Below are 14,771 nucleotides of genomic sequence, written 5' to 3'. Positions count from 1 at the left end.
TGATTATGCATGTGCAGCACTTTTGTCTTCAGGGTCCACCTGCAAGAACCAGAAAGAGACATCTGCCCCCTCACCTACCCTAGTGGTACACCCCGAGGCCTCCTGGGATGTGTGATGTAAGTGTCCCAGGAGGCTGCGGGGGGTTGGTTTACTAAAGGAAAATAGAGCGTGCGCTTGCACTTTATTTTCTTAGTAAATGTAAATGTGGTGAAGCTTCACTTTGTAAAGAATACCCAATCAGGTGCAAGGAAAAAAAAAAAACAGCATTTTTTTTTTCACTTGATTGGATGATGAAAATCAACAGAGCTTTACCTCATTTACTAAGCTCTTGGGAAAATGAGTGTAACTGTACTTGCATAGTGCACAGTCCATTTGCCTTTAGTAAGGCTAGGTTCACATCTATGCATTTTCCCTTTAGCAGAAATGCATTACAATCCATTTCAAACAATTTCCTCTGGGTATGTTTCACATCTTGGCGTTTTCAGCATCTGCGGTTTTTGGAAAGGATCCGGGACTTTGTTACACACAGCAAGTTGCGTTTTTGGTTCCATATTTCAGTGGAAACGCATGTACATGCATTTGTGATGAATTTCCTGCATGACAACAAATACCTTCCCCTAGCAACATAAACACTTCCCAAAAAAATGAAAAATTCATAAAAAAATGCCTGTGAAAAACCGCAAACTGCACTGGAAAAGAACAATAACCATCACCTGCATAGGCGCGAACCTAGCCTCAAAGTGTTATTAAACCCACAAAAGTAAAATCAGTCTGTATGTGCAGTAAAGCATGCTTGCTGTACTCATTGTGGAACCTAAGGGGTTAATCCTCTGCATTGTGTAAAAAGGCTGGTTGATTCTTACTTCTTTGCCCTGTAGCCCTTCTGCACATGCTCAGTTTAGTGTGCATTGCTAGAGAGGTGTTTTTTTTGGGAGAGTGCATGTGATCCGCACAGGGCCAATCAGCACTGTCCAGACAGAGGTCAGGGGTTCTGCATCCTCCTAGAGCAGAAAGAGAACTCCTCCTACAAGCTTTACCCAATGCTCTGCTGTACACTGATAAAAGTCACAAGACTGCTCTAACTGCTGATGAGAAAAGGGATTTAACAGTTTATATTTACTAAAATAATTGCATTTCCGTGTACTGTGGGAGACCAGATATAGTGCATGCAGGATCTTTTGGTTTTGTACACTTTTTTAATCAACCCCAAGGTCACCTAGGGAGTGCGGTGATGTGATCCCCCAAAAGGGATAAAAACCATTTTGATTTGTAAGAGAGGAGGGGGGGGGGGGGTTAAGAGTGGAATGGCCAGGTAGGTGGGGAGGGTGAAGGTTTGTTTAAAGCTGATCTCCATGTTTTAGTGACGAATTCATAGTTTGTTTGGACCAAGCTGGCCGAAACAAACTATTTACTTCATTAACACTTGCAGCTGCTGTCAGCACTGTATAAACTGTATGTAGCCTCACCAACATACAGTATACGGCACTGTATTCCAGGAGCAGGATGGACACTTTGTCTGCTCCCGAAACAAAATCATGTTGGGGTGAGTGCCAATCAGTCATTCACAGGGAGTGTTGTACACTGAGTTACTACAAGGTCTTCTCTGATTGGCTGAGGTAGAGATCATAACATTATCTGCCTGCCTCAGCCAATCAGAGGAAGCTCAGCCCAACTCCCTTTTATTCTGGGAGTGGGGCAGGAAGTTTCCATCCCGCTACTGGAGCACAGCATTGAGGCTACATACACTTCATACAGTGTTGACAACCACTGTGTGTTAGTGAAGTAGATAGACTGGACCAAGCTGATCCAAATGAACTATCTATTTAAATTTCACTAAAAGCTGTAGATCATCTTTAGCCTGTGATTCTACAAGATTCGGTACTTTTCACTCCCTGTGGGCAGTCCTTCAACATCATCACTTTCAAAGCAAGACCAACAGTAGATGCTGCTCCTGCATTGTACACCACAATGATGGCAGAAGGGGAGGTGACATACCGTATTGTCAAAGGTATTGGGACACCCCTCCAAATCATTGGATTCCTGTGTTCCAATCACCTCCATGGCCACAGGTGTATAAAATCAAGCACCTAGGCATGCAGACTGCTTCTACATACATTTTGTAAAATAATTTGTCCCTCTCAGGAGCTCAGTAATTTCAAGCGTGGTACTGTGATAGGTTGCCACCTGTGCAATAAAGTTCATCCATGAAATTTCCTTGCTACTAAATATTCCACGGTCAGCTGGAATTCCAACTTTGTGGGAACAGTTTGGAGATGGCCCCTTCCTGTTCCAACATGATTGCGCACCAGTGCACAAAGCAAGGTCCATAAAGACATGGATGAGTGAGTTTGGGGTGGAGGAACTTGACTGGCCTGCACAGAGTCCTGACCTCAACCTGATAGAACACCTTTGGGATGGATTAGAGAGGAGACTGCGAGCCAGGCCTTCTCGTCCGACATCAGTGCCTGACCTCACAAATGTGCTTCTGGAAGAATGGTCAAACATTCCCATAGACACCCTCCTAAACCTTGTGGACGGCCTTCCCAGAAGAGTTAAAGCTGTTATAGCTGCAAAGGGCGGGGCCAACTCAATATTGAACCCTACGGACTGGGATGCCATTAAAGTTCATGTGCGTGTAAGGGCAGGCGTCCCAATACTTTTGGCAATATAGTGTACCTGCTGGGATACAATAGATCTATTGCCTCTATGGTGGAGATTCCTGATAGAATCACTGCTGTTCTCTCTCCTGGTACAGGGTGATTGGTCTTGTATCTGCCCTTCCTGTCATTTTCTGCAGGCAGCCTGTAGAGCTCTCTGCTCTCTGCACAGGCCATTTGCAGGACAGTCACTGCTATGTTCACAGGGCAATAACTGGGTTTGCAAAGGCATATGGTGCACAGAAGGTGAGCTTATACTTTGTGGCTATTGAGGAATATATTTGAAAGAAAACGTTTGTGACAAAGCTATAAAAAGTAGAAAAAAACTCTTTTTGTTTATCTAGGCTTTCCAAGATGTAAGATGAAGATTTGCTCATGGCTTTGAATTCAGCGACACAGAAGGACTGGTACTGTATTCTGGGAGCACAACCATCTGATAGCCAAGCAGAGCTGAAACAAAAGTACCAAAAGCTAGCGCTGTTAGTAAGTATAGCATGTTCTACATATGGTAGATACCTGTGAATGAAAGGACCACTGTGTGTGTATTACATGGTAATCAGGTCTGTCCAGTAACCCTAAGCCAGTGGAGAAAAGTAACACTTCTGTTCTGCCTGTCATATATTAGTCTCCATGCACACGGGGTGTTTTGATAACACTGGTAACGCTAGCTGTATAAAGTCACGTTAAAAACATGCGTTTTTGCGTTAGCGTTTGGCAGCGTTTTCCCATGTTTAGCGGTGTTTTCCCATGTTTTTCAGCTTTTTTTTCTTTTTAAGTCCAAAAACATCAGTTTCTCTGCGTTTTACCACGTTTTTCAGTGTTAGAGCGTTTTTACAGCTAAAAAACTCCTCCTCTAGAAACCCACTAGTCCTGAGTTTTTTTTCCAGCCAAAAAACATCCCTGCCAAAAAACGTTGATTACAGTCTACTGTATGTGTGCATGGACACACAGGACAACATGCTGGGGGGTTTACTGGCTGTAGAAAAAAATGTCAAAAGCCAAAAACAATAGCAGTAAAAATGTCAAGTGTGCAAGAGGGCTTATGCAGGTCACAGACGGTTCATTTATCGGCTGAATTTTCGGCCGAAAGAATAATGGGCCGATATTCGCACTGTTAGTGGGGCAATGTCGTCTTTCGATTTTCGCGGTTCCTCATTTCTTTTATCGGTCATGCTGCAAAATTTACGAAAAACGGCCGATTTTCGTAATCATTGGTGGCAACAGAACGACCGATGTTTCATTTTTCAGCTGAAAATTTGGCCGATAAACGAACCGTCTATGAACTGCATTAGTAAGCTACCACAACATGCATTATGCAATACACTGGACAACACATTTTCTCAATGTTTTTTGCTTCCTGATAGACGCCTTCAAACTGATCAAAATCATAATTCAGAATGATTTTATCACATAGGAATCTTGAAACATATAAAATTAGGTTTTAATGACTTAAAGCGGTATTAAACCTGAAACCAAAACTTTTATATATTTCAGCTTACTAATCATTACATGTGGTGGTTACAATAGTTTTCTTTTTTTATGGAAAAAAATTTCCCCTCCCTTTTCACCTGGTGATCTGGTCAGTATTACATGGTCTACAGTTGCCTAGTTATTAGGCAAGTTGTATTTTTGAAGATTAATTTCATTATTGAACAACCACAGTGCTCTTGGTCAATCCAAAATGTTAATAAACCTCAAACCTGAATATTTTTAAGCAAGTAAAAGTGAAGTTTTGGCTTCTTAGGAGAGTATCTATGCATGCACAATTCTTGGGCAACTATTAGGTGTCCGTTTATGACACAGACAATAACTGCGAATCAGAGGATTGCAGCTATTCTCTGGTCATTCACAGTTTATGACACTCAGGAGACCAGCGGAGAACATGTTCAGCTCTTCACTGGAGATCTGTGTTCTCCCTCCAGATTCTCCAGCCCAGAGCTGGAGAATCGGAGGAACCGCAAACTAAGCAGAGATAATTTACCTCTGTTTAGTAAACTGATCTTTTACTGTAATCTCACGAGATTATAGTAAAAGCAGCCGTTTTCCAGCGTTCGTAGATCGTTTTCCAGCGTTTGTAGATCGTTCTCCCTTCGTTCGGAGAACTGATCTACACCGCTTTATAAAAGGCATTTGCAGGAGAACTGTGTACTCTGAGAATTCCAGAGAACTGAGCAGCAATCATTTACCGCTGATTCATAAACAGACACCATAGTGTGCAGGATTATTATGCAACTAAATGAAAAACTAAAATTTTCCCATCTCACTTGTTTATTATCATCTGTTAAAGTGAGAATAATAAACAAACAACTCAAAATTTAATACATTTAAAATTAAATAAACATTCCTAACATGTAAAAAAAACATTGACCAATATAGCCACCCTTCTTTTCAGTAATAATCATAAGCCTTCCATTCATGGAGTCTGTCAGTTTTTTGTTGACAATTGACTTTTTGTGCAGCAGCAACCACAGCCCCCAAGACACTGTTCTGAGAGGTGAACTGTTTTCCTTCACTGATCTCCCGTTTTAAAAGGGCCCACAAGTTCTCAGTAGTGTTTAGGTCAGGTGAGGAAGGGGGCCATGTCATTATTCTTTTCATCTTTAAGGCCTTTACTGGCTAGCCATGCAGTGGAGTACTTTGATGCATGTGATAGAGCATTGTCCTGTATAAATTTCATGGTCTTCTTGAAAGATGCAGACTTTTCCTACACTACTGCTTGAAGAAAATGTCTTCTAAAAACTGGCAGTAGGTTGATTTTTGGGTCCATCTTAAACCCGAAAAGGTCAAACTAGCTCATCTATAATTCCAGCCTATACCAGTACCCCACCTCCTCCTTGGTGGCATCTGAGTCAAAGTGGAGTCTGTGCCTGTTTCTGATCCAGCCATGGAGCCATCCATCTAGTCTGTCAAGAGTCACTCTCATCTCATCAGTCCAATGATGGGGCACTATTCCTACAACTGACACCAATGATGGGGCACTATTGCTACCACTGACACCAATGTTATGGAACTATTCTTCCCACTGACACTAATGATGGGGCACTATTCCTCTCACTGACACCAATGGTATGGAACTAGTCTTCCCACTGGCACCAATGATGGGGCACTATTCTGTTCCCTGATACCAACAAGGGGCACTAATCCTTTCCCTGATCCCAATGATGGGGCACTATTTTTTTTTTCCCCTACAACCAACAATGGATCGCTATTCTTCCAATCAATACCAATGATGAGGCATTGTTTATTCCCATTGAGTCGGGGCATATTCTACTCCCACTGGCCACAGTCCGGCCCCATCAAATTCTTAAGGACAGTAAACTGGCCCTTTGTTCAGGAAGTTTGGAGACCCCTGGTCTATTGGAAAGTGAAACCCTGGCCAAACCCTCTGTACAAATTATACTCCACCTTACTCCCTTGACCAATATGGGAGTCTTTAGAAGCAGATAGACTATCCCTCCTCACATCACTTCACCGTACTTATGGCTTTATGCATAGATCTTGGTGGAAGGTGTGCCAGTTGGAAAGGGTAACTGGACATACTATATACTCTCTGCGTGGGATAATCCTAACTTTGTTGAATTTGACCAATGGGGATATTTTGCTTTGATGTTCTAGCTACGGAGATTGTTCCAGTCTTAACACCAAGAGAACTCGCATCTTTTGACCTGCTACAGCAACAATATCATGTACCCCTAAGTATATATCTCTGTTTCCGACAAGATTAAATAAGATTTATATGGTGTACAGCCATAATAGTTAGGTTTGTACTTTTCACAATGTGACAGTATCCCGATCTAGTTCTGTATCATATTGCCTGGTGACTTGTTGACAACCCTCTTTATGACATACTGCCTATGGCGGACTGTGTTGTTTGTATGTTATGGAACCTCTGATTAAAGTTTGGTTAAAAAAAAAAAAATTCACATACAGTGGGAGGATGGAGATGTGGGTGTTAAAGTAGTTGTAAACCCTTATATGTACCCAGTGAAGTGACTGGCTACAGGTGATACACAGAGATGAAGCACATTCACCTACTTAAGTTGTACCTATTTATCTGCAGTATCTTCTTCTTTAACCTCCAGTTCACATCTATGGGGCAGTGCAGGCCGCGTTTTGAACAGGCACGGGAGCCCATTCATTTGAATGGACTCCTGTGCCCGTGACACACATGGAAGAAGTCCCTGCACTTCTTTGGAAAACGCAACCCGCACGGAAACCTTGGTTCCCAGTACGGTTGCGTTTTCCAGTGCGGGCAGCGTGCCATTAGAATGGCCGTGGGTTCGCATTTGTCTGTGCGGGTGGTGCGGCTGCACGGATTTACGTGCGGATCCGCAGCGGCACCACCCGCACAGATGTGAACCTAGGATAAATCTGTTCAAAGTGCTGAGTTTATAAAGCCTGTCTGAGAGTTCAGAAAAAAGAGGGCAGAGAGATGAAATTACACACTGGAGAGTTCTGAGAACTGATTGGAGGGAAGGGACACACCCCTCTTCAGACCACACACAGGAACAGAGCTGAAGCTGTGAATCTGCTGGAGCTCCCTCCCCTGTCACCATTTTTCTCTTGGTGTCAGAAAAACTTGTCAAAAGTGACTCGTGCTGATCGCAGAGAAATAAAGCAGTAGACAAAAATTACACTTATTGCTCTGGACTGAGACAAGTACACATTATAGAGGGATATGCATTGTTCATATTTCATGTCTGGGGTTTGCAACCACTTTAATATGCAGGATAAAAGAGGTGAAGGTGTTCATATGGTGCCATTACAGAGACAGGATGGAGATGAGAGAAGGAAGGGTGAAAGGATTAAAAATCGATCCAACAATGGCCTTTTTTTTTTTCGTTTTTTTTTTCCCCTTTGTCTTAAATCTGCTGTTGTCTACCTCCCTAGGATGGCTCCACTCAAAAAATTCTCCCACATATTAGAAATTCAAGAAGTGATAAAACCCTAATGTAATGGCAATCTTAAAGCGGAAATCTAGCTCCACATCCCCTTGATTCCTGCAGTGTTCAGGCCGATTCTAGGACAGCTGTGTGGGTGGTCTTCCTCTGGGACTGAGCGCCGCTTAGCACAGGGGTATGTCTGAGCCCAGAATGTATGATGATGTACCCCTAGTATGTGTGTCATTGGCAGCCTGGGCTCCCAGGAAAGGGGTTGGATGATGCTGGCTGTCTTTCAGTGTGGAAGACAAGCCGTACCAGAAACTGAGAAGTCTGTATGAGCAGAGAGGCAGGGACAAGGTGGGTTTTGTAGTGAGTGCTGATTATTATTTTTTTTTTCTCATTTTGTAAAGGTGCAAGGCAGCATATTATCAAAAATAACAAAAACAAATTGGAGTCCTGCTTTTAGGACAAGCCTTCCTTGCACCCGGTTCCTCAATGATCTTGCCTGACATACAGGGAAAGTCCTCTGCTCTTTGCTGGAGACTTGCAGAAATATACAGACACATTCTATGCTCATCTTCTGTTTGACATGCGTAGAGAATCTCTGAAGAATGGCCAGACTCCAGGATGTCTCCTCTGCATATGTAAATCAGCTTTTGGGTTCCATTTCCTGCTGGTGATCAGATGAGAACTCAGCTGCTGCCTGGTTCTTGTCAGATTTCAGCTCCCAAATTATATTTCTGAGACTGGACTTGCCGCTCCTCTTCTGTGCCAGCCAGGGCAGCTCACTTACTGCAGGTAAGGAGAAATCAAACTGCTTTCATAAACATAATGTCCAGTAATAAAGCAGGCAATGTCCCACAATGCACTCTATGACCGTACATCAACTTAATTGGATGTATTTCCAAAACTTTTTTTTAAACTTTTGCTTGGGCTAGAGAGGGGTTAGAACCCCTTTAAAGTTTTTATTGTCTGTGTCTCAATTAGGTAAATTAAAGTGGAGTTCCAGTCAGTTTTGTGTTTATTAAAAGTCAGCTGCTGATTTTTAACCAATTCAATACCGGGCAATTTTACGCCTTCCTGCCCAGGCCATTTTTCAGGTCTCAGCGCTCTCACACTTTGAATGACAATTGCGTGGTCATACAACATTGTACCCAAACTAAAATTTTATAATTTTCTTCACACAACTAGAGCTTTCTTTTGGTGGTATTTAATCATCACCGGGGTTTTTATTTTTTGCTAAATTAACAAAAAAAGACCGAACATTTTGAAAAAAAAAACACGTTTTTCTTTGTTTCTGTTATAAAAGTTTGCAAATAAATAATTGTTCTTCATAAATTTAGGCCGAGATGTATTCTGCTCCATGTCTTTGGTGAAAATAACCCAAATTAGGATGTAATTTTTAGTTTGTAGGAAAGTTATAGAGTTCACAGACTATGGTATAGATCTGAAAATTGATCAATCCTGAAGTACTGACAGCCAATCTAATTTCTTGAGGTCCAAGAATGTCAGAATAGTACAGATATCCCCCAAATGACCCCTTTTTGCAGAGTAGACAGTCCGACATACTTCATAAGAGGCATGGCAAGTTTTTCGAAGTTGTGTTTTTTTTGTCATAATTTTTCGGAAAATGAAAAAATAAAAAAAATGATTTTCACTATTTTTTTTTTTACATACTGTCACTAGTGCAGTACAGCGTCATCATATAACTGGCACGGCGGTGATCAGGAAAACTGACTGGTGACAGTGTGAAAAAAAAAAAAAATATTTATTTTTTTTTATTACATTTTTTTTTCTTTTTTTTTTTAAGATTTTTTCTTCATGTTTCACTATGTCCAAAGTAGTATAATGTTACCATAGTAACATTGTACTACTTTGGGGAAGTGATCAGTATTTTCTTTATTTTCTTTTTTTTTTTTTTACACAATTTGCTTATAGCAAAGAATTACTTTGCTATAAGCAAGCATTTACCTGAATGACATCGTTCAGGGTTTTTTTTTTTGCTTAGCTGTGATTTGGCCACAGCTAATCACATGACATGTGCATGTGATTAGCTGTGACCATTCACAGCTAGACACTAGTATACAATGGATGGCATGAATGAAGCCATCCATTGTATACAACTGTCATGTGACCTGCTGTGATTGGTCACAGCAGGTCACATGGTACCGGCAATGGGGTCCGGTACTCAAATCTGTCATCGACCGTGTCCAAGGTACATGGCCGGTGACAGATCGCGCCGCTGCGCAGCTCTGCAAGCGCGCGAACTGCGCATGTGCGGGAGGACGCCATATGGCGGCCTCCCGGAAAGATAGTACATTTTTCAGGACGCCATACGACTATTGGCCGGGCGACAAATGGGTAATAAATACACGCTCACCTGTCCCAGGGTCCACAACGTGCTCACCCGCGCCATCCCTTCTTTGCCTCTTCTCTCCCCAATGCTGGCATCACAACTGTGGGCACCAGGCTGTGACAGCTTGCGGCTTCACAGCCAGGTGCCCACTGCACATGCGTGAGTCGCACTGCGCATTTTCATTGGTACGGCAGTCTTCTTGGACCTGTGAAGGTTCCCAGGAGACAACGGGAGGAAGGGGTGGGCCGAACGGCGAAGTGAGCCGGAATTGGGAGCAGGTACCTGTCAAAAACAGGTATCCGCTCCCCCCCCCCCTCCCAAAAGGTGCCAAGTATGGCAGTGGAGGGGGGGAGGCAAATAAGCGGAGCTTCCGCTTTTGAGTGGAACTCCGCTTTAACCTTCTTCGTTCTGGTGTGACTGAGACAGAAAGTGATGGGATATCCCATAATTTCCAGTTGCTACCAGAGCAAGAGATGTGGGGGCTCTTGTTCCTGTAACAGCTGTATAAGAGGAGAATTCCCTTCACTTTGTAGATTTATCCTCACTTCCTTTTTTGCCTCCAGACAGGAAGTGAAGTGAATTCTTCCCAATAGGACACAGACACCCAAAGATAAACTGATAGACATTTTATCCTTTCCCTTCTCTATCCAAAATTCAAAAAAAGAAGTTTTTAATATAGCTACACTTTAATTTTTTTTTTGTTGAGGGAATAATAAACAATCCCACCTTGATGAACATATACAGATAGGCCCATATATATTTAGACACAGTCAAAATTTTCCTACTTTTGGCTCTGTGTGCCACTAGAATAAATTAAAATGAAACATACCAAAATGAATTTGAAGTGCAGACTTTCTGCTTTAATTCAAGGGGGTGAACATAAAATTTTAGGAACTGCCACCATTTTTATACATAGTCCCTCCATTTTCAGGGGCTCAAATATCATTGGACAAATTAATCATAAATAAAGTGTTCATTCGTAATATTTTGTTGAGAATCCTTTACTGGTAATGACTGCCTGAAGTCTGGAACCCATGGACATTACCAAAGACTGGGTTTCCTCCTTTCTGATGCTTTGCCAGGCTCTAACTGCAGCTGTCTTCAGTTCTTTCTTTGTGGGTCTTTCTGCCTTTAGTTTTGCCTTCAGCAAGTGAAATGCATGCTCAATGGGGTTGAGATCAGGTGATTGACTTGACCATTGCAGAATATTCCACTTCTTTTCCTTCAAAAGCTCCTGGGTTGCTTCTGCAGTGTGTTTTGGATCATTGTCCTGTGAGGCGCCGTACCATCAACTTTGCTGCATTTGGCTGACTCTGGGCTGACAGTATATCTCTAAACACTGCAGAATTCATCCATTTGCTTCTGTCTTCTGTCACATCATCAATAAACACCAATGACCCAGTGCCACTGGAAGCCATGCATGCCCATGCCATCACACTGTCTCCACCATGTTTTACAGATGACGTTGTGTGTTTTGGATCATGAGCTCTTCCAAGACCTTCTCCACTTTTTTCTTCCCGTCATGCTGGTACAGATTAATCTTAGTTTCATCCGTCCAAAGAATGCTTTACTAAAACTGGTCTGGCTTTTTTAGATGTTTTTTGGCAAATTCTAATCTGGCGTTTCTATTCTTCAGGCCTATGAATGGTTTGCACCTTGTGGTGAACCCTCTGTATTTACTCTCGTGAAGTCTTCTCTTGATTGCAGACTTTGAGAATGATAAGCCCACCTCCTGGATAGTGTCCTCCACTTGTCTGGATGTTGTGAATGGGTTTTCCTTTACCATAAAGAGGATCCTGCGATCATCCACCACTGTTGTCTTCCATGGACGTCCTTGCCTTTTTATGTTGCTGAGCTCACCAGTGCGTTCTTCTTTCCTCAGAATGTACCAAACTGTTGATTTGGCCACTCCTAATGTTGCTGATGGATTTGTCTCTCTGATGGATTTGTTTCATTTTTGAAGCCTTACAATGGCCTGTTTCACTTGCATGGACAGCTCCTTTGAACGCATCATGTAAGTTCACAGCAGTAGATTCCAAATACAAATACCACACTTAGAATCAACTCCAGACCTTTTACCTGCTTAATTGATGAAGAAATAATGGAGTAGCCCACACCTGGCCATGAAACCACTTTTGATTCAATTGTTCAATTAACTTTGGTCCCTTGAAAAAGGGGGGATGGCTACTCTTAAGAGCTGTAACTCCTAAACCCTTCCTCCAATTTGGATGTACATACCCTCAAATTTAAACCTGAGAGTGTGCAATTTCAGCCCATATCCATTATAGAACTATCGCTGGAATGTGTTTTGGAAAAAAACTAAAATTGTGCCTGCATCCAAATATAAATCGACCTAACTGTACTTTGCTAGCAAACATTTTTTTGCAGGTCTGTACCTGCCTCTGGTCTGTAATTACTGAGATACATGTACCATAAAGTGCTTGTAAAGGCTGAAGGTTTTCTACCTTCATGTACTCCTAGGCATAAAGATAAAAAAAAAAACATTTTGTGTGCTGCTGCTCCCCCCCCCCCCCTCCACAGCCCCACTCACCTGAGCCCCAGCTTGATCCAGTGATGTGCATGGGTACTTCGGCTGTCCCGGGTCTCTCTCTCCTCGTTGGCTGGGACAGCAGCGGGAGCCAATGGCTCCCACTGATGTCAATCATGGCAGTGAGCCAATAATTAGAGGGCGGGGGGGGGGACCAAGCCGCGGCTCTGTGTCTTATGGATAGAGCGGGGCTCGGGAGTAAGCACACACCAATACACCCATAACAAGGGTGCACTGGTCAAGGGGGAGAAGTCAGGAGCACTGGTGGGGGACCCAAGAAGAAGAGGATCAGGGCTGCTCTGTGCAAAACTATTGCACAGAGCACGTAAATATAACTTGTTTGGTATTTAAAAAAAAACAAAAACTTTTAATATCACTTTAAATATACAATTCTGAAAGTGTGTATTGAGTGGGACGGTCTGTCTTATTCATTCATTTCATTGGTATCAATATTGTAATGAGAAACCGCTGAAACCCTCCATCCCTTTGGATATGTATTAATGTTTCATGTATCTTATCAACAATATAAAAACCTGTAATGTGCTCTCAAGCTGTGTGCTGATTTCTGGGGAAATCAGAAGGCCTCCTCTGACTCTGATGCCTTTTGGGGCACAGAAGGGCACAGTGTGCAATCATTTTCCTCTGAATAAGTCCCTGCCTTCTATGTCTGGCTTCTTTTTGGGAACTAGATTGGTGTTTAGTTCATTCCTGAACATTATCTTCCACTTTACATTTCAGAGTCTTGTGGATTTGTCTTCCCTCTGTGGTCTCCATGCAGATCCTTGAGCCTATACCCAGACAAGATCTTATTTGTTCTCTGTGGCCCCTGGTGATTTTTTTTTTTTATATTAAACATGGCTCAATTGCCTGCTGTTTGCAGTGGTTTTGCACAGAGCAGCCCGGATCTTCCTCTTCTCGGGTCCCCCGCTGGCTTCTCCTTTTTATCCACTGCCCCCATAGGAAGCTCACTCCTGAATCCCACTGACTGCATCCATGGACATGGACAGCGGGGCATGGCCCAGCTCTGCTCTCTCTCATCACAGAGTTTGATTGACAGTAGCGGGAGCCTACAGATCTGCCTTGTGAGGAGAGACAGAGCAGAGAGAGCTACTCCTGATGGGGCTCAGGTGAGTATAAGGGGGGGGAGCTGGCTACAGAGGTTTTTTACCTTCATGGGTAGAATGCATGAAGGTAAAAACACTTCAGCCTTTAAAACCACTTTAAAGACTATCTTTGAGCATATGCATTTTGTCTTCCATCCTGCCACCCAGTGTTTTTTTTTTTTTTTTGGGGGGGTTTTTCTCAGTTACCTCTGGAAGCTGTCCATGTCCTTCTTTAGCACCACTTTTGCATGTGGTGACTGGTGCATCGATTTGAGCTTGCACCAATTGGTCTCTTCTTCTAACATCATCACACTATGCTGACTTCTGGAACCCCATGCTGCAAAGCCAAATCAAATTGTCCACGTCACCCCGGCTATTGATGTTTGTATTTTGTCCATAAAGAGGCACTTCACTCCCATATATATATATATATATATATATATATATATATATATTCCCCTCCCAATTACCTTTTTCCACCGGGCTGTCTTAAAGACATATTTGCACCCCAGCAACCGGCCAAGTGTTGTCTGGTGTAATTTTCTGCTCCATCACTGCACGCCAGGTCCCACACCACCATTTTCTCTTTTCTATGTCATTGGAGGGCTGGCTGTTTCTTCCTGGTTCCCTGTCCCCTGATCACGTGGCTCAATCACAGTGTGGTGGAGATTGCCCTGAAGCCACTTCAGATGCTTGACGAAAGCATGCCATGAGACTTCAGGCGGGGGAAGATGTCACTCTCACCTAGACAAGAAAGCTGGGAATGTGGGATCTGATTGCACGAAAAACAATATTTTAAAATACGAAAAAAATGAATCTTATTGTGTAACGGGGATACGGATGAGGAGACTGAAGGTTATGGAAAGTCATTGAGGAGGGTGAAGGTCCACTTAATGAATTCTTGGAAAGCAGGAGGCCCCCTATAACTCTGATGCCTTAGGCATGACACACCAGTGCGTAATTGTAAATAAAGCCCTAGACTTTAAACAGATCTGATGTTCCTCACATAGCACCATTGTTTAGTCTAAGAAGTGCCCTGGTGGAAACGCAAATTAGGAGTAAATAGACAACTGGGTAGCGGTGGCAGCAAGCCAAGTCTCTATGGAAATGAGGATCCTGGCTTGTTAGAAAGTGGATATGAATTTACATTATTCCAAGTGATGACTGCTCAGACAATTGTTGCAGAGACAATAACTCTATGAAACTAATTCAGAGCCATTGTCC

The 14,771-nt window shown here is 42.7% G+C and overlaps 1 protein-coding gene across 3 annotated transcripts in view; it reads left to right on the top strand.

Annotated features, from left to right (window-relative positions):
* Window positions 1-14,771, top strand: part of DNAJC24 (DnaJ heat shock protein family (Hsp40) member C24) — a 75,425-nt gene that overhangs the window by 975 nt on the left and 59,679 nt on the right. For all 3 annotated transcript variants that reach the window (XM_089673484.1, XM_089673482.1, XM_089673483.1), the window contains exon 2: window positions 3,002-3,140. In XM_089673484.1, coding sequence (XP_089529610.1) covers window positions 3,033-3,140 — 108 coding nt within the window. In that variant the 5' untranslated portion in view covers window positions 3,002-3,032. The remainder of the gene's footprint in view (window positions 1-3,001; window positions 3,141-14,771) is intronic.

Source organism: Staurois parvus, unplaced genomic scaffold (assembly GCF_062004578.1).
Source record: "Staurois parvus isolate SC_StPar_1 unplaced genomic scaffold, SC_StPar_1.0 ptg000138l, whole genome shotgun sequence".
Taxonomy (NCBI): Eukaryota; Metazoa; Chordata; class Amphibia; order Anura; family Ranidae; genus Staurois; species Staurois parvus.
This window is presented reverse-complemented; position numbering and strand designations above follow the sequence as displayed.